The sequence below is a fragment of the Nymphalis io genome, chromosome 8 (assembly GCF_905147045.1).
Source record: "Nymphalis io chromosome 8, ilAglIoxx1.1, whole genome shotgun sequence".
Classification (NCBI taxonomy): domain Eukaryota; kingdom Metazoa; phylum Arthropoda; class Insecta; order Lepidoptera; family Nymphalidae; genus Nymphalis; species Nymphalis io.
Genome location: NC_065895.1, coordinates 1,450,207 through 1,471,212, shown reverse-complemented (window position 1 = coordinate 1,471,212; position 21,006 = coordinate 1,450,207). Strand labels below are relative to the sequence as shown.

The 21,006-nt window shown below is 31.9% G+C and overlaps 1 protein-coding gene across 5 annotated transcripts in view; it reads left to right on the top strand.

The window, feature by feature from the left end:
• Positions 1–21,006, top strand: part of LOC126770162 (integrin alpha-PS2) — a 104,004-nt gene that overhangs the window by 69,790 nt on the left and 13,208 nt on the right. For 3 of the 5 annotated variants that reach the window (XM_050489374.1, XM_050489373.1, XM_050489371.1), the window contains exons 4-7: positions 12,669–12,795; positions 13,722–13,742; positions 14,807–14,868; positions 20,562–20,610. In XM_050489374.1, the coding sequence (XP_050345331.1) occupies positions 12,669–12,795; positions 13,722–13,742; positions 14,807–14,868; positions 20,562–20,610 (259 nt within the window). The remainder of the gene's footprint in view (positions 1–12,668; positions 12,796–13,721; positions 13,743–14,806; positions 14,869–20,561; positions 20,611–21,006) is intronic. The other 2 variants (XM_050489375.1, XM_050489372.1) reach the window with 1 other exon arrangement.

The window sequence follows — 21,006 nt, the reverse complement described above, 5'->3', positions numbered from 1 at the left end:
ATGGTAACTGGTCACCAACGCCCATAGACATTGGGATTGTAGGAAATTCTATAGTTATACTTACATCGCCAATGTGCTACCAACCTTAGGAACTAAGATGTTATGTCCTTGTGCCTGTAGTTAAAATGGTTCACTGGTTACACTGGTTCAAATCGGAACACAACAATACCAAGGACTGCTATTTTGCGGTAGAATATCTGATGAGTGGATGGTACCCAGTCAAGCTTGCACAAAGCCCTACCACCAAGCTATTCAATCCGTTCCACTTATGTCAATGATCAAATAAAGTTATTTATCAAATATAACGGATATATTATTATAAATAATTAGCTTTTGTGTTGTGACTCCCTGAAAGTTTTGAAAATATTGTCTCCCAACAACGACGAAGGCGGACGAAGTTGGGGGCACAACACTTAATATACAATCGGTACTTAATTAACATTTATGAATCATTGGAGACTACACTCCCGCAATACGAATAATCCTTGGCGCCAGTATCGCAGTAAAATAATGCGTGATACAAGAAGTTATTGTTTGTCCAGGGTTAAGCAGATAGCCTGGTTACGTTGAGATAGCTATAATTAAATATCTTGACGTAATTTTGCTTTAAAGCTAGTACAGATAATAAATAATATAATAGAAAATAAAAAAAACAAACATTTGTAAAACAATTTAGGGGTGTATTCTACAGCGAATAACCGCAAAAAAAAATTGCTAGTGATTGATTTTTAATTTTAAAATTAATAATACTTATATATATATATGGTTTTATGAAATTCTATATATGGTTAAAAAATAAAGTGTCGCAACTTTAATAATTATGTTTCGGTTGAGTTTTGTAAATTTTTTACACGTCCGTCAAAAATTAGGTTCAGTTATTTTATTGTGAAAACAAACCAATATTTGAATAATTCTATTGTATATGTTATGACATACATAAATATATAATATAAATGAAAAATAACATGTCAAAATACAATAAACTCCTTGAAATCAGGTAAACAATATCAGCATATAAAGTCCACGTTATTTGTCTAGACAGCGAGTCTAAATTTGGTCTGAACGGTGCAATGGGTGATACCATTTATCTGGGACCGTTGAATGGCGTTCCATATAGACTTAAGAATAAAATGGAGTCCTTTCTTAGGGCGCGTTAAGGCAGTGCCGACAAATTGTGCTCCCCTGTATACGTTCGTTCTGACAGTATAATAGAGATTGGTAAATTAAAGATGCGATCAGAGTTTAATGTTTTAATCGAAGTTGTTATTATTAGTTTTATTTCAAACTCTCTCCGTACAAAATAGATCGTAGTAAAAATATATTACAATCATAAATAAAGATATATAATCTTATGCATTCTTCTATTATATGTTATTATTTTTAAATAACTTTTCCGATTAATTTTAAATATGTATTTATAACATCGTCGAGGATCCCATAATATCAGTATTGTTATCGGCCTTTCACGCCGAAGGTGTGAGTTCGATTCCTGCCCAGGACGGATATTTGTGTGCATGAATATGTCTGTTTGACCTGAGTCTGGGTTTAATTATCTATATAAGTATGTATTCACAAAAGAAAATTAGTATATGTAGTATATCAGTTGCCTGATTTCGATAGTACAAGCCCAGAATATTATTATTAATAATTTTCAAATGAACAATAGTAATTTATTTTTCGGGATGTTAAGTATGTATAATATAATATAGTCATCGAACGAAATAAAGATCAGGTACTGGCTAGGCTAGGCTGATTCATGTTATGTATTGAGGATAATCAGTCCTCTCCCCTAAAGTAGAAATAGTCAATAGACACTTCAGATATCGCCTAGGTAAATTACAAATGTTATAGATAAATTCACATAACACATTAAATGTTTAAATTAAACAGTGAAAATTATTTTTTAATCTGTTTAATGTAGAATAAATAAAAATAGTATATGAAAATAGTAATAGTACTATGCTCATATTTAATGCTCATTTTCTCACATAAGTTCATTGTGCGCACGCGCACGCGCCGCGCCCTTTCCACGGGTCGGCGCATTCGATACCATGTAACGAAAGGAGGCGGGAACGGGCGCGAAAATATTAATAAATTATTTTATCCTATGCATTATTTACTATAATTACCTATTTAGTAATCTATGCATGCTTGAGGAGATAAGATTCCTAGAATGCTTCTACCATGAATATACAATGCATATAACACTACTAGCTCTGCATGATTTGCAACGCTTCTATAATTTAATTCTTATAATATTGCGCGAACAACCTATCGATTATTATAGTGTTCGGGCAAACAGTGTCGAATGAAGTCTATTAATCTCAAACTAATACTTTCATTCACTTATATAAACATTTGGTCTTTCGTTTTAAAGCTTCAAATCATCTAGAGTCCTACAAAAACCAACTAGATTTTTTTTAAAACGAATCACTAGAGATTCGATGATCTCTACTACACATGAAATTGCTTTGTAAAGTATTTAATGAAAAAATAGATGACGATAGACTGTTAAGTAGATTGTGTAAAAAACACAGTAACACTGAACATTGGTTGTGACGGGCTCTCATCGTTTATGAAAAAATGTGATGTTCCATGTTAATTTGTTTAAAAATTTAATTAGTTACTACCTTTTGTTTTTGTTTTTTACTTATATATTTCTATTTTCTGTTTTTATTTTATTTTCGATTTGTATATTTTGTGATTGTGTTTGGGAATGATAAACCGATTACAGGAGAACATCCTGTAATCGGTTGTGCATACTTAGTTTTAAGTTAATGTAAAAAGTTTTTTGAATGTGTATTATGTACAACTGTTAGAGATCCAAATAAAAAAATAAATAAATAAACATCAGTTATATACTAATATTGATATAACACTAAGGTTTAATCTTTTTAATTCATATTTAAATATCATATACAATAAATTATAATTATTTTCAAATAATTGTAACGTTCGTCATCTATATTATCTTACCTAACTGATTTAATGTTATAAATAATGTTCTCGGTGTTATTATGATGGAAAACAATAAACAATGGCTATATGAAAGTACAGCATGAACCGATGACCGTAAGTGTTCAACCCTGGAGGTAGAAATGGCAATGAAAGATGATAGATGCTGGAGCAACGCCGGGGTATCCGATAAAGATGACCTTTGGGCAGCTAATTTCCTCTTCGCGAGATAACGTTACACTTTGTTAAGCATTTATTCATTATTTATACCATCCTGGCGCCCGTTGATAGATTATTATGTTTTATTATTACGTGGGTAATTAAATATGTCTGTATATACCTATATATGTATATACATAATATGTATTTCATTTATTCATTATTAGTCCACCACTGATTTTTTATGTGCTTAATTTGTGATTATAATTCATCTCGTTCTTGTCGGTGAAGGAAAACATCGTGAGTAAACGTGCATGTGTCTAATTTCACTGAAATTCTGCCACATGTGTATTCCACCAACCCGCATTGGAGCAGCGTGGTGGAATACGCTCCAAACCTTCTCATCAAAAAGGGAGAGGTGGCCTTAGCCCAGCAGTGGGACATTTACAGGCTATTACTGTATTATTAGTCCTGATGATTTTTCTTTTATTAAGTTATAATTTTTAAATTATCGTTTAAGTTATGTTTTTGTGGCAAATGGCATCATAAGAAATATTAATCAATCGTTTTATCGCTAACGCGCTACCAACCCCAAGAATTAAGATATAATGTCCCTTGTGACTCTAATAACAATTTATATATGTTCGTTGTTGTACATAAAGTAATATCTATCAAAAGCGAATATGACTTCGCCTTTTGAACTATAGAGATTTAAAACATGAAAGCATTCTGATTTTAATATTTTTATGTCATTTTAGTTAAATTCATTGTATGATCGTCATAAAAAGGACAATAGTATCTTAAAAATAATATTGAAATATAACACGTAAGATAGTTACGTAAGTTATCATTAAGGAACTGTATTACTTTAGATCGATCTAGACGCCATTTAGCACAAATCGAGACCCTTTAACGGCATGGCACGTATTAGTCGAAGTGTCCCACTTACTATTTAAAATCCAACGCCATATAAAGCGTGGTCTGTCATAACTGTACAGAACGGTACCATTCTCATCGAACTATATAGACTTCGGTATTAAAAACTAGACGTGTAGTTTCCCTTTTAAGTTCTTCCTGCTTACCCTCAATGATAACGGTGGTACTCGTGCACAATTAGAACTTAGCGGTGAGCGTAGGAAAAAGTTGTATTCTATCTGCGCAGGCGCACAGTTAAGTTCACTTATGGTGGTGTCGATTACGGTAAGTATTAAATAGATTAAACTAACTTTAACTTATCAAGTTACATTAAGTCACTTCTTGACCACTTATCACGAAATTATAAAATATACTTCAGAGGATAGAAATAAATGTACAATGATAGAGTGACGTTTAAAAATTTTCTACATCAAAGCGTTAAATATGTATAAATTAAAATTAAAAATAATTACTGTACAAAACATTTGTACTACAATCAATATATTAGTACTATAATGATTGATAGTACACTCATTGGCATGTGGGTCAAGCCCTGCATTTGAATTTTCCAGTCCAACTAATTGGAACGAAATTTTGCAGACACGAATGATTAATTATAATATTAGTGGCAATACAATATTATACAATAAATTTTATTCGTTTATGTACATAAATTATGCGATTATAAAGTTCCACTAACAGAATAGACATTAACACAAAACGAATAGAATGTACAATCTTATAAGTGAATACGTAACTGAAACATAATTAGTAAATAAACAACATAAGGATAAATTAAAATCGTTAAAAGCTTTTACTTTTATTTTTTTATTCATTTAATAAAATATACCAAACGTTTGCATCTTAAAATCCGAAATTCTTGAAATATTCGCCAACGTCCCGTCCGCAAAAATCTCTCAGTTGACATTTACAATACCGAGAATTGTAAAATTAAACTTGACTGCTCAAGCATTTTTAAGTTATTTGTTAGAAATTTTAATATATTATTGCAATTTTTTGCGCTTTTAACGTAAGATTGCTAGTGAACTGTTTCTAATAATTATATGGTTTCGTATTTAAGTTCCATTAAGCCGAGATGGCCTAGTGGTTAGAACGCGTGAATCTTAACTAATGATCGTGGGTTCAAACTCGGGTAACCACCACTGAATTTTCATGTGCTTAATTCGTGATTATAATTCATCTCGAGCTTGACGGTGAAGGAAAACATCGTGAGGAAACCTGCATGTGTCTAATTTAATTGAAATTATGTCACATGTGTATTCTACCAACTCGTATTGGAGCAGCGTGGTGGAATAAGCTATAAACCTTCTCCTCAAAAAGGGAGAGGAGGCCTTAGCCCAGCAATGGGACATTAACAGGCTGTTCTGTACTGTACTGTATTTACGTTCCGTAGTAAGTCTAAGTAGGATGAACTACGATCACCTTTTTTCCTAGTTCAATAGTCTAGTCTAGGTGCACTGCTCCTTGTAAGATTGTGCTCATTCAGAGCCATGAAGTCCTTATAAAGAAAGTCACTGTGACTTTATACAAGCAAGCTGGGGACCACTTTTTCTCTCCTCCTAAATAGCGTTACGCCAGATTCTCGAAAATTAACAGCGCTCTGAGGATAGCGGTATTGCCGTTACATGAAGTAAAATAATCAGGACAGTGTTGCCATTTTAAGAGATATCTACTTATCGTTTCTTCGCAAATAAGATATCAACCGTCTTGGTTTTACAGTTTCTTGACTGAGTGTTTATGCGATTGAATTCTAGACAACATTATTAATTAAGAAATAGAATATTACTTCAAAACTTCGATACCTTAGACAATGTTATATAAAGTTGATAGCTCAAATCACTATATATATATATTTGTCAGCCGTAATTACTAACGGGCATACGTATAATAAACATTGCTTGGCGACTGCTAAACACTAATTTCGCTCTTTCAATCATTATTGATTTGTCATTCGAAAGAAAAAGATACGGCATTGTTTAACTAATTACCCGCTAAGCTAGAAGTAAGCTAATTTATAAGCAAGGCCGTATGTGTATATATTCTTTTTTTTTTAAGGCGCAAGAAACGATATTTATTTTTCAATTTGACGTAGATACAACTCGGAACGTGTTTGTCAATTATCTCATTCGTCGACTTTTATCGGACGACAATTTCTGGCAATTGCTTCACGTTACTAGTAATTTGTCTAAATTGAACGATTAAATACAATAAAACTATATTAGAGAGTGGCAACACCGAAAATCGATTAGCTGCGCATGCGCCGCCGTTTTTACACGATATTCGGAGTGGAATTTAATGTTACAGTGATTACACCATTGGATTTACGTTTATAAGTAAACAATAGTGTGATAATAAAGCCGACAGAAAAATGTACAGTCTGTTTTGTCCACGGTAGACCAACGTCCCTTTGTTTAAAGATTGTATAAGATTACATAAGATGGTATACAAGATGAGCTCACAAATTCATTCTTGTTTTTTAAACATAATTTAGATGGGATGGATTTTGGATTCGTCGTGTCGCTGTTTTGTTTTAAGTTTATAATAAAAATAACTGATTATGACGATGTCAAAAATTAAAAAAAAAAAACGATAGCTCTGCTAAAAAAATATCTAAAAAGTAAATAATGATAGCCAGTGTCACTTGGGATAATGTAAGGATTTTAACACTACCCTGTACAAACAAAATCCTTTTTTTGGGCTGTCGTGTAAAAATACATGACCACTTAATAATGATGATGATTTTTCTCTCCATCTACGTTGACATCTTTTGTTTAATTTATATAGGACGTGGTCACCATCGTATTACATTGTTATTGATATAATACCTATTTTTTTTTTATAGAATAGGAAGGGGGACGAGCATATGGGCCACCTGATGGTAAGTGGTCACCAAACGCCCTTAGACATTGGCATTGTAAGAAATGTCAACCATCGCTTATATAGCCAATGCGTCACCAACCTTGGGAACTAAGATTTTATGTCCCTTGTGCCTGTAATTACACTGGCTCACTCACCCTTCAAACCGGAACACAACAATAACAAGTACTGCTGTTTTGCGGTAGAATATCTAATGAGTGGGTGGTACCTACCCAGACGAGCTTGCACAAAGCTCTACCAGCAGTAAATTCCATTATCAATTTGTGTATAGATTGAGTGTTTTATTTTATATAAAGGTATTATTCCCCATAACATTAACTTTAAGCTAATTTTTCACATAGCAGTTTAAGAAACCTCTTATTCCGTCATCGTGCATTCAACCACAAATAAAAAATATAGTGAGATAATAACCCGTTGATCATTTATAAACGGTGTATATTGTGATTAATATAACTGGCCAATTTTATTTAAATTACAAGCACACTGGTGACATAAGTTCCAAACATTCTCCGTAAAAATGGGCTCCCCCTTCTATTAACCCAGCAGTGGGATACTTATAGGTTTGTCACTTTACTTGTTATAAGCACACTAACCTAACCTCTCAAAGATAACTATCAAATTTCATGCGTTTTATTGTAAATCTTAAACTAATTGTCCTTTCATTTGACATTTGACATACATTGTACATGACAAAACAATTTTGATATTTGTCGCTAAAATATGGTAGAGTGTATAAGACAGAAAATCAAATAAATTACACACGAGGTATACAGAATTTATGTGCTATAGTGTGAACACTACTTATGTGAATTAAAGTCATTCAAATTTCAAAACTAACAATGGCAAAAGTATGTCGTAAAAATTACGACATCGCGAAGAACAGCGCTTAAATAACATTGTCGAGAAGTAAAGGAAGCATTGTTTGTGATTTATAACTCTCGACAGACAACTATTGTATTGTGTTAAATAGGTCATATATGTATATATGTTTATATGTATTTTGGGTTATTATATTATTGCAACTTTTTAAACTATCGCGGAGAGTTAATAGGTTTTCATTATTATATATAGCAGCTATTTTTTTAATATATACGCAGACTGAAAATGGCCACTTGATGGTACTTACCATCACATCACTGCGTCAATGCGCCACTAAATATCACCTTAGGAACTAAGCTAAACTACTAACTATTGTAGTTAGAATATTTTATTTGATTGCGTTTTTAAATTAAATTTTCGTGCAACGATTCGGAAATATTACATCTATATATATGTATATCCGTTACTCCCCGTAACGTAACATTAACCTACTCTTTCGACATTATAGCGCTATTCTCGTAAACTATATAGGTCGTGCTTGCGTTTTGAAACCGTTTGTTGTGATGTACAACCAGATCAATGGAAGTTGAAACATTGGGCCGTATTGTCTATTTTGATATATATGATTGTAATTGTTTTCCGTTGATAAAGGTTTAATTTCCCAATTGTTAGTTTAGCAGTACTTTTACAGTCTGTTTATGTCCCATTGCACAGGTACGGACTGGGAGATCCAAGGCATCTAGGCAACTTGACATTTGAGCGCCCTCTTCTCATTCCGAAACGGTTAGAGTAGAATAATATTATTTTTGGCTGGGTCCTTCGGCTCACCGGTGCCTCGGAGGCCTACTTTTATAAATCCAGGGCTGCTACTGCATCTCTCCTGTTTAGAGTGTTCAGAGTTTACTCCAATACAGATATACATAATGTGTCAGGTTTAATTAAAGACTACTCATATAGTTAAAGGTCTATGCTGAAACGAAACGAATAAGAAAGAAATAAAGCAGATCAAACAATAATCAATGATCTTGTCTTGATTTGAACCTGCTATCTACGGTTAATCGTAATATTCTACCCACTGGGCATCCCGGTTAAGCAAATCTAATTAAATACAATAACGGAAAAAATTTTAAATGTTGTGTTATTATGTCATTGATATTTGCCATCAATTGAAGCGTCAAAAAATCGTCAACGTTATGCTAACAAAGTCATATTCACGATATGATGTAAAATAAAATTAATAGTAATCTACAAGAATAATATCAAAACATTACATGTAACATATATAGCACCCTACGTGCGTTGCAATGTATTGTAATGCAAGAAGCATGGTAATACAACGCCTTTATATTTTTTGTAAATTAATCCTTACACTGTAAATGCGTCCTAAACTATGGGATCTTAGACGTTGTTCCTTGAATCTGTTAATTACATTGGCTCACTCACCAATCAGAATTTACTAAGACGAAGTATTATTATTTGGTTGTATGGAAGAGCCCAGGTGGGTTTGAATAAAGCCGGACTAACACTGGTATTCGCTTATTATATATTATTTAAATCAACGATATATAAAAATAAAAAATAAACTGTAAAAAGGAAAGTGCGAGAAATGTAACAAAAGTTAACTTGAACCTCCTCATTGGACGCGCTGACTCAGATACGACGAAGTCTGATTCACTTCACGAATTCCAACAAAATGGCGGACGAATATCAGCTGATTTGAAAAATAAATGAGTCAAGTCAATAACCTCGCTGGACTCTTAAGATTTAGGCTTCACGTTAAGTTTACGAGTAATATGTAGCTCTTGTTATTCATTTTAAAACTTGCATGATGCATTGGAAACTTTAGTCATTGAATTTGATGATTAAGAAAATATATTAATAATTGTTGGAATTTTTTTTTTATAGAATAGGAAGGCGGACTAGCATATGGACCACCTGATGGTAAGTGGTCACCAACGCCCTTAGACATTGGCATTGTAAGAAATGTTAACCATCGCTTACATATCCAATGCGCCACCAACCTTGGGAACTAAGATTTTATGTCCCTTGTGGCTGTAATTACACTGGCTTACTCACCCTTCAAACCGGAACACAACAATACCAAGTACTGCTGTTTTGCGGTAGAATATCTGATGAGTGGGTGGTACTGCAAAGCGCAGATACTTATAAAGTAATATATTATGTACTGAGACTTTTTAAAGTTTGGTTATTTCAATTAATTAAATATACCGAAATATTTTGATCAACAATAACATCATCGAACTATAAATGTCATAATTTTAACTTTCAAATGATCCACCGCAATGATGATAAGTGGGCTAGTGTGCTGCCAACCTACTGCCACTGTCACACACACTGGCACTCTGTAAACTAGATGATATATGAAGATATCTATAAGCGTATGTTTATTTATCGCAGCTTAACGACTGGTGATCAATATCCCATTAAAATGAAACGAGTACCACACTCACCATTATAGCCTCTAAATGAACACCAAATGGTTCCGTTGACTATTAGAGAAACAGTCCAAAATATCGACTGCTCCGAAAAGTCCAAGTTTCCATTACAAAGTCCAAGTCTCTATTAGGGAAGAATTTTGAAGTTCATACCATTACGCTTTTTATTTTTTTTTATTTTTTTTATAGAATAGGAAGGCGGACGAGCATATGGGCCACCTGATGGGAAGTGGTCACCAAACGCCCTTAGACATTGGCATTGTAAGAAATGTGGACCATCGCTTATACAGCCAATGCGCCACCAACCTTGGGAACTAAGATTTTATGTCCCTTGTGCCTGTAATTACACTGGCTCACTCACCCTTCAAACCGGAACACAACAATATCAAGTATTACTGTTTTGCGGTAGAATATCTGATGAGTGGGTGGTACCTATCCAGATGAGCTTGCACAAAGCCCTACTACCAGTGGGTATCTGAAATAAAAGAGGATAAAATTAAAAAAATCAACAAATCACGATGCGTTTGTCTTTTGGAATGAATTGTACTACCTGAAATAAGCTTATTTTACTTTACAAACAGTCCAAGGCCCTATTTTATATGACAATCTTTATTTATTTATTTATTATTATATGAACACCAAAAAGAAGTACACTAATAAATACAATTGAGTCTTTAAACATGACGTTATACAGATCAAGTGTCTCCTAAATTATAGGTGTTGCAAAATATATCAACATTTCGAGTTAACAAAAAACAATAATTTTAAAAATCAAAATATTTATAACAAATAGAAAAGACATTAACAATTGAATTATTATGAAATTATCACTTGATTGGTATAAAATGAGTAAAATATAAATATTGTAGAACATTTAAAATTTTTGAATATTAATTATTTGATTAGCAAACAAAATTATGAGGTACATTAATACATAAAGAAAAAGATGTTAAAAACAAAAATTTATAAATTATTTAATTTATACATCTGATAATAACTAGTCACCAACGCCCATAGACATTGGCGCTGTACGAAATATTAACCGTTGTTTGCATCGCCAAAACGCCACCAATCTTGGAAACTAATATGTATGTATCTTGTGCTCTCACTTTCACGCATCCTTCAAACCGTATCACAACAATAGTAAGTTTTGCGGTAGAATACCTGATGAGTGGATGGTATCTACGAGATGGAGCTGGAGATGGAGCTATCCACACAGGCTTGCAAAAAACCCTACCAAAACTTAGCACATCAAAATCACATATTAGTCGGTAAAGCACTCGCGACGTATTACCAATTTTAAATATAATAAATATTTATAAGATAATAAATATTTTTTTAATAATTATTTATAATATCGAATAATTCTTAGAAACCTATATAAAAATATAAATTCGATTATATTTCCGCCAGATGTCTCTGTTTTATTTAACTGGACGCGAGTGTTATTAGTTTGTTTGTTTGTTATTAACTTCAACGCGACGCATGCGCAGATGGGTCTGTTTTTATTCGATTTGATAAAGGGTCTGTAGGGCTGTCAAATCATTAAACTATAAATATACTTGTTTATATTTTAAAAAATAAATATTCCTCAAATTAGAAAAATATTATTCTCTTTTTATATTACATAATAGATAAATATATATTATTATAAATGATAGTATAACTTACGTTGGTTTTTAAATTGACAACCCTATCTTAGGGATTACTTTGTGTCATGAAAGTGTTAAGCTTGAAACTTTTAATGTAAGATCGTAAAGGTTTCTATATTTGGTCTACGGGGCGTGTTCTTTCAGGAATCCGTGAACTAGCTTATGAAGGATGTTATGGTCGTAAAATATAGTTGACATTATGAAACATTGTGGTTTTACAATTCTGGGAATAGTTCATTGGCCCTTTGTTTGATTGCATTTTGCGTATTTTGTAACTATTTTCCTTTTTAATAAAATCGAAATTGTTAGTTATATTTTTAGAAATAGTCTGTTTTGACTGACAGTTTCATTGATATAAAAATACATTACTTGAAACGAATTAAAGATAAAATATATTTAAATGTTATATATTTTATTAAGTATCAATCTTTATAACAAGATAGAGAGTTTATATTGAACGTGCTTATCTCATGATTTACGATTTGAAATATAATATACAGTCCAATCTAGTATTACAAGTATATGTATATACGCACGCACATTTTCATACATAGTTCTAAAAATACGGTCTTAAAAAAATAATACAAACATATTATTTATATCTACACAGGATACAGGATAAAGAATAAGTTTAAATTCTAATTTTAAAAACTTTATTCGCATAATTTTTAGCGATTACTTACCTAATAATATTGTATTAATTTAGGTACATTATAAGAATATTCTATTCAATAGAATATAATAATATAGACTATTGAACTATTTATTAAAAACAAAATACAAATAGTTGATATTGTCAATTTGTTTGTTCCAGGCCTGCGCCCCTCGCTATGTGTCCTACGTGACAGCTAAAGTTAACCAACGTGACCCGGTTGGCTCCTGCTTCGTAGCCAAGTCCTCAGATGCGGTGGACGTCAATGAATTTTCGCCATGTCGAAACTGTAAGTTTTATTAAATTACTTAATTATTGGATAAATAACAAATATTCAATTTATATCTAATTATATCAGTTTTATATTTACTTAATTTGAATCACTATAATTCCCTTTAGCCTATTTTGTGTCATGTTTTCTGTTTCTCTTAGAACTTACGTCTAATACCTGAATATTACTTTATAGTATTTTATCTGTATTAAAGAAAGCAATGAAACGTCAAAATTTTGATATGCATTATGGTTGCGGTAAAAGCGCGCCAAACTTCCCGTCACTTCCTCCGGTAATGGCGGATTGAGAGGGAAAATTAGCGTGACGTTCGCTCGCGGCGACGCGACTTTGATTTATGATTAGGGTACCTACACATTGACGACTTTATTATATATATTAGAATAATAGTAAAAAAAAAGTTTTACTCATATTCCCAACGGATTAACGTTTATATTTTGAAAAGAATAATACTGATAGTTGTTATTAGTTGAATAATATTTATTTTGGAGTAGGCTTAAAACTGGAGAAGGCTTTAAAACTAGAGTCCTCTGTTATTTAATTTACTTTGAATAATTATGAGATGGCCCAGTGGTAAGAACGCGTGAATCTTAAACGATGATCGTGGGTTCAAACCCGGGCAAGCACCACTGATTTTTCATGTGCTTAATTTGTGATTATAATTCATCTTGTGCTATACAGTGAAGGAAAACATCGTAAGGAAACTTGCATGTGTCTAGTTTCACTGAAATTCTGCCACATGTGTATTCCACCAACCCGCATTGGAGCAGCGTGAAGGAATAAGCTCCATACCTTCTCCTCAAAAGAAAAAGAAGAGGCCTTAGCCCAGCAGTGGGACATTCACAGACTTTACTTTTTAATTAAAAATAATGTTGTGTTTGTGTTTACGTAAAATATGGATTTTAGAATTTTTGTACTCTGTTTAGGGTTCCGATCGCAGGACGAAGGTATGTATGGTGTAGTGTTGACAGTTCGATGTATCGTGCACTTGTAGGGAGGGCATAAGTTAGCCGATCTGATAATTATCACATTGGCTATCTTTGTCTTCCGAAATCATTAAAGCATTCGTAATGTTTAAGTGTCTAACTACACTTTCATCGCAAGTGATAACATCACTGTGACAACTAGAAACACACAAAAGTAAAACATATAACAATTCAAAAATAGAATTATTATAAATTATTATATTTATGTATTATTAAAATCGTCAGTAGAATAAAAAAAAGGTTTCTTGAATATTATTTTCTAAATATATAAAGGCCAGTGCATGTTATACTTTACATTGTAAAACAATTTGCATCAGAAACGTTGCACTAAAATTTGATCTTAATAAGTTTCATTGCAAATATCTTAAGGTAACATTCCAAATATATCATTGGTTTTTCAAAATATATATGTTTGTTATAAAAATAAATAAATATGCTAGGACATTATTCACGTACGGCCATCTGATCCCAAATTAAGCAGAGCTTGTACTATAGAAACCAGACAACTGATATACTACATATACTAATTTTCTTTTGTAAATACATACTCATATAGATAATTACATCCGAACTCAGGACAAACAACAACAACAGACAACAACAGACATATTCATAGCATATTTATATATACATAGCATGTATGTATAAGTGTATAATTGTGTGTAAATGTGTATGCTTGCATCTGTATGTATTATACACGCTAAACAATCTACCATATGTTTATATATAACTATTTTAAAATAAGCGCATAGGTTACATAACACACAAATACAAAAGTTACTCATATAAAGTAAGTTTTAAATTCAAGTAAACTTTTAATTTGTAACAATTTACACTTTTTTACAATGTATAGTACATATTAATTTCCAACAACTATATGACATCCTTAGATAATTATTATTAATTTGGGAAAAAAATATTCTGTCTTATAAAAATGTTAAATTGTAAGCCGCTTTGTTAATTTAAATCGACAATATTCGTAACGTATTTGCGAATTGTTATTAAATTAATTTTACAATTTCCAGCGAGCCACGGGCAGCGTAAGACGGGCGTGTGTCAAGCCGGTTTTTCCGCGGCAGTCTCAAAGGTGAGTTAAACGCATTGTAATAACAGTAATCTCGCGTAATACGAGGCGGCGACCAGAATGAAATTGTCATCGTTCTGTAAACGTTACGTAATGCGAATGTAAGAGATTCGTTATCGGTAGCGATTTACATATCGTATTTATTCTTGCCGCATAAGATTTAATGCGATAATTCGTAAAATTTAACTCCTTATAAATGATTAAAGCTGTATCGTATCCAAGAATACTGTCCTTATATATACTATTACAAGGTTCCGCCCGCGGCTTTGCCCTCGTAGGGAGTAGGGTGTTAGATACTCTGTATCCTATTCTGTACCTGATAACGTGTGTGCAAAATTTCACAATAATCGGCTGAGAAGTAAAATGTGAAAGCGTAACAAATCAACTTCAGCATTTATAATATTAGTTAGGATTATAGCTGAACTGTTATATCAGCGTCTCGTATCTCGATTAAACGCTCCTTTTAGAGGCGGCGTGCTTATCAATACCATCAACACCGCACTTAAGATGATGATATGATATTTGCCATTATAACAAAAAAGGTAAAATCTATGATGGTAGATCGTTACGCAGATTTCAGTTAAAATTTTAAGACTTTAAATTGAAAGAACAGTTATATTATCAATTTAAAGAAATCTTTTTTTTTTATTTATTTGTACGCTTTGGTTTAGATAAAAAGATTTTCGTGAATCGAATCCCTGCAAAGGTCTAACGTGTAAAACATCGTGATTTTACGATCGTGGGAATAGCATTATTTTTACCGTGTTGAATTATCATCGAAATCGCATCGTTGGTCGCACGTGACGCGAATACGAGGCCCGCCTGCGCCCGCGCCGCGCGCCCTTATGAATTATTAAAAACTTTTATTGTTGCAAACGCAAAAAATATAGTAAAACGACCGGCGATTTCTATTCCGAAAATAGGTGGTTTGTATTGCGAATTGTCCAGGCGGTTTTACGACTTTCTCTGTTTGGCAAAGTTTCATTTTTATTACTTTATAAATGACCGATTGATTGATATATTTGCCTTTAATACTTGTAAACTAATTCAAGTTATGGCTTTACGTTCATCGTTTCATGTTCATTTCTTTCATTCCCTTAATACATTTATTTGATAAACTCCATACTGCCTTATATTTAATACATTATGATTTATTTAAAAAAGGATAAAAAAAGTATTGGTTTTGCCTATCGTCTGTTTGCTGTCCCATCGGTTTATGAGAGCGAGGGAATAGAGCGCATGTGTATTTGCGAACACACTTCTGCAGCATCATATCTCTATAACTAACAATACAAGGGCCGAATTCTACTAATTTATAACGATTATGATACGTTCCCGATTCAATTCCGATCCAACTTTGAATCATCTGTAAATATTCGAATAGGATCTGAACCGATAATATATTAACATATACCGTTATGTCAAAACCAAACGTAATTGCTAACTTGGCAATTGTCAATAATTAAATTAAAGAACTGAAATTTCAAAACGGAAAAACGGCAACGATCACGCTTCGATTCCATTGCGATAAAGTGACAATTTTTTTAGTAGAATTGGTCCCCAGTATTGGTTCTTGAATATACTGACTGAATTGGTCGTGTCGCCCAATTCAGTCAGAACGATTCGCTTCACTTTATACACAAGAAATCACTTGTCTACATTGGCACTAAGTAGTCTATTTATATTCTTGTCTTATAAACGACTATAATATCCATTTCTGATGTATTTAAATTAAAGAAGAACGTTTAAAAACGTTCCTGTCAAAGGTGTCATTTCGCCAAAAAAAAAAGTGACAAAGGACCGTACGTGATCAGCCTTTTTTGACAATTATTATTTTAATACAAAAAATTTAAATAAAAAAATTGAATGCAAATATAGTTTATTTTAAACTGTTTTATTGTTTAAACAGTAGAGTACTATTTTTATTAAAAGACGCCAAGTACAATTAATTTATTATTATCTGTATAACAAACGTATTTGTTAAAAAAAACTCTTACCTTATTACAACCGTATGAAAACATATGCGACGCGGCGAAAGCAGCAAGATGAGATCTTTTCGGGGAACAGAATTATAGATACCACGACTTGCATAAATCCTTGGAATCTACTTCGTGTAAGCTGATACGTTGACGTGTGATCGCTAAGAATAGCCTCATAGGGATTTAAAAAAATACCACTTTGTTTTATAATTAATTATTATATATGTCATCGTAGAATTGTTAGGACCGCTAGGCTAATAACAATTAATCTAAAAAGATTGTAAGCTGTCGAAAAGTTCTGAACTGTGTATTCAATTTACAATGACACGCATAAAAATTCGATGGCTTATAATATTTATGGTAATGTTAAATTGTTTGTAATTTAACTTAAATTGGGCTGCTACATTAAAACAATCTGCGCCGTTCACAAATTTTTGACAGTTTACAATCTGACTATATTTTTTATTAAAAACTAAAGGTTCTATATTTTTTTTTTTATTTAGTAAAAAACATCGGTTCATAGAGCCTAAATGTTTTTTTTTATTGTACATACGTACGTACCTTTTTCGTTCAAAAACGTATATCAAACAGCAACTTTATACAGCAATAAATTCGGTTAGGTGTGAAGTCGAGTCAATTGTTTCATTACTATTCATTGGTACAGCTTGTTGGATCGTAATGCAGATGTAAATTGTAGCTCAAGACAATATAAGGGTACAATCTCAAAGCCAGTGTTGCTAGTTATTTGTCTTAATTGAATATTTCTATTATTTAAAGTTATCTATTGTTGAAAAATGAAACAAAGAACAAATTGAATAAATATTTATGTTTTTAATAATAATTAAAATTTCGATCATATTGATGGTAAACATAAGATTATTAAATCAAGTTTTCAACGGGGTAAATTATTATTATCAATCATTCGATTCTCTTTAAAAATTCCTCAACATTTTTATTTTTAAAATGATTTTTTTTTTTACATTTGTTACTTAAATAAATTAACGTTTTAAATCATATATAATAGATAGGTACTGAATTTGTCACCGGCTGTTGTTGCTAGAATCTACATTTTAACCCCGTATGCTACCACTTATTAATTTAAACTTGTAAAATTAAACAAAAGTGCTCGTAAATATAATTAAAAAAAAGAACGAATTGTATAAAATATGTAAAACCACCTTTGTACCCGGAATTGTAATTCGTCTACCGATAAAGCGTTATCCCTCCCAATGTGATTCTTTTATTTTTTATTCATTTCAGCCTTTTTCCTATGCAAAACAAAATTCCATGTCATTGAAACGTCTTAAACATTCTTTGTGGATTTACAAACATGGTTTCGGAACGTAGCCGTAAACGGTCGCCATTTGCAGACAATGGTGTTGGCGGGAAAAGCGATATGCACGCCATTGTACTCGTAAAATTGAATCGGATACACTTAGGGATTTGTCTGAATAATTATTTTGTTTATTGTTATAAAATGCCTTCATACATATTTGGGCTTATGTCACCAACCTAATTTGGTAGATACTGCTTAAATTTTTGGTTGAATAATCCTAACTAATATTATACACCCAAAAGTACCCCGGTGACGCTGTAGAGGCCACTCTGGCCAACAGCAACTTGACATTTCGAAAAAAAAAAACCCAAAAGTGAGTTTGGTTGTTTGTTACGCTTTCGTATTTTAACAACTCAACTGATTATCATGAAATTTTACATATACGTTGTAAGGGTTTAAAGAAAGTACATGAAAGGTACCTAACGTCTCCCTTCTTTTCACACGAAGGCGATGGACGCTACTAGTTTCTTTATTTTGTATATACATTAAAATATAATAAGCAATGTTATTATAATAGAATTTTAAAATAACATCTCGTTCGTTTTAAGTAAAAACTAGAACTTTAAATACTATTCATGTAATCAAATACAACATGAAATGTAACATACAATATATGTACGAACTTCAAACCTGCAGTAAAGTTTTGTTAAGTATGTACTTTAAAATTTCATCTCCCTCATGAATATTCATTTGGCTTTGAACACTATAATATTGTTTTACTATAGTGCCTCGTTTCACGAGTTATGGGATTTAAAACAACGCTAATATTTATGGGTAATGATTGAATATTCAATTACAAGCAACCCGTTGACTTTAACGATTTCTATGAATTGTTTAAAGCTCTCAAGTGTAGACACGTCTTCGTGCTTATTCTGTAAATCAAACTGTAATAAAATGTACGTAACTATACTTTATTTATCCTGTATCCTAAAAAGTTGCGAAACATATGACCATAAACCTTCGATTTGACATTCTGCCCCCACGTGACAGCGCCGAAAGAAGGCGTGCGCCCGCGCATGGAGCTTGTCGCTCTTTATATGGGGTGACGCGGCGTACGCGCATATTTATCGGCCAGCCGGCGCTCGCGCAATATTGCTATGGGAATTGACAATATCTTAAAAGCTTATGAAATTGATGAAGATAAAGTTATGAGATTACATTAATATATTTGTTATTATTCATTAGTTTATTTTTAAAGAAGACCTTTTCAAATCAAATAAAAAATGATAAGGAAGAAAAATGAAGTATTATGAAAAAAAGTTGAAAATGTTATCTCAAGTGGCAAGTAACGACAAATCAATACACATGTTCAAAGATACAGTTTTTTTGAAGTATTGGAGTTATCTCACACGTTCACACGAGTTGGAAGCGTCTGCGTTTTGTCCGATAAGTTAATGGGTCTGGGATGGGTACACGCAACGGATGAGGTCATTTCGTATGCAGATAGAGATTGACGTTTCTTATTTTATACATAAAACTTAGTTATGTATGTGTTAATGAGAACGTTGAAATTCTAATTATTGTCTTTATATCTTATGTACATACATATATATAAATGGTCGTATCAAAATAAAAATTTATTATAGAAATAGAAAAAAAAGCGTTTTGTGTTTATTCATCAGACAATTGCTTTCACGTTATCACTCACATAATAAAATTTTAAAAATACATAAGTGCTTCACACATAAACAGATCAATTTTATCTCAACGAAAAGGAATAAGCTATAAACAACCCCTTTATGATAACAGTGAGCTCGTATAACCAATGCGCAAGTGCTTTAACAACTTAACTGTTGATTTCTACAATGTTATATCAAAGAAAGAGCTCTCTTCTGTGTATGATTGAGATATTTTTTCGTTTATTTATATTAATATTTCGAATTCGATTTTTAAATATAAATTTCAAATAAGGAATAATTTATTCTTTATTACCAGTATTCATTCGGATGGTCCGATTTAAGTATTGCCATTAAAAAATTGACAATTGTATTGTAGTATTTTTAAATTTTAACGAAATACTTTTATTTAATTAGATGAAAATTTATATTTCTGTTTTAATAGATACTTAAAGCTCAGACTTGAAGGTGATTTTATAACTATTGTGTTTTATAAATAAACTGGTTATTTAAACAAAAACATAAAACTATAGTTTGAAGTTTTTGAGTTTCGTACACAGATGAGAAAACATAGCGATTTTTTCTAATCTGTTACTTTTATAGTTCCAGTATTATTAAATTATAATTTTAATTTCATAATGAATATGTGATACACAAGTAGAATATTTTTTCTATAATATAAAATTAAAATAAATTTTACTTGTAATTAATGAAATGTGTATGTTTTCAGAGAAATAAATAAATTTACGCTATTTTACTTTCTAGGACGGACAAAGGCTTTTCATGGGTGCACCTGGCAGCTTTTATTGGCAAGGTAAGATATAATATATCATCTTAATAGTAAAAACGCTAGTGAAGAAACGGCTTGCGAAAACAAATTATGGATAGTTAAATACAAAATCAGTAAAATGTAATTAATATGAACAGCGAATGAAAGTATTTTTTTGTTAACTGAGAACATCCACAAACGACAAATTTTCACTGCTGTTTCGGTATCAAGGGTGAGTAAACCAGTGTATTGCACAAGCAATAAAAGAATACATTGGAAGTGCGGCAGCTAATCTGCCCTTGTTATTAAAAACACAGTTACATCGAATATACCGTTTCGAGAAAATTGCGTTTAAAGTGTAATTGTTAAATAGCTTTGTTATTGACAAATACATAAGTTACGTTGAAAATACTAAAGATACTGTGTTTTTGATACGAGGGC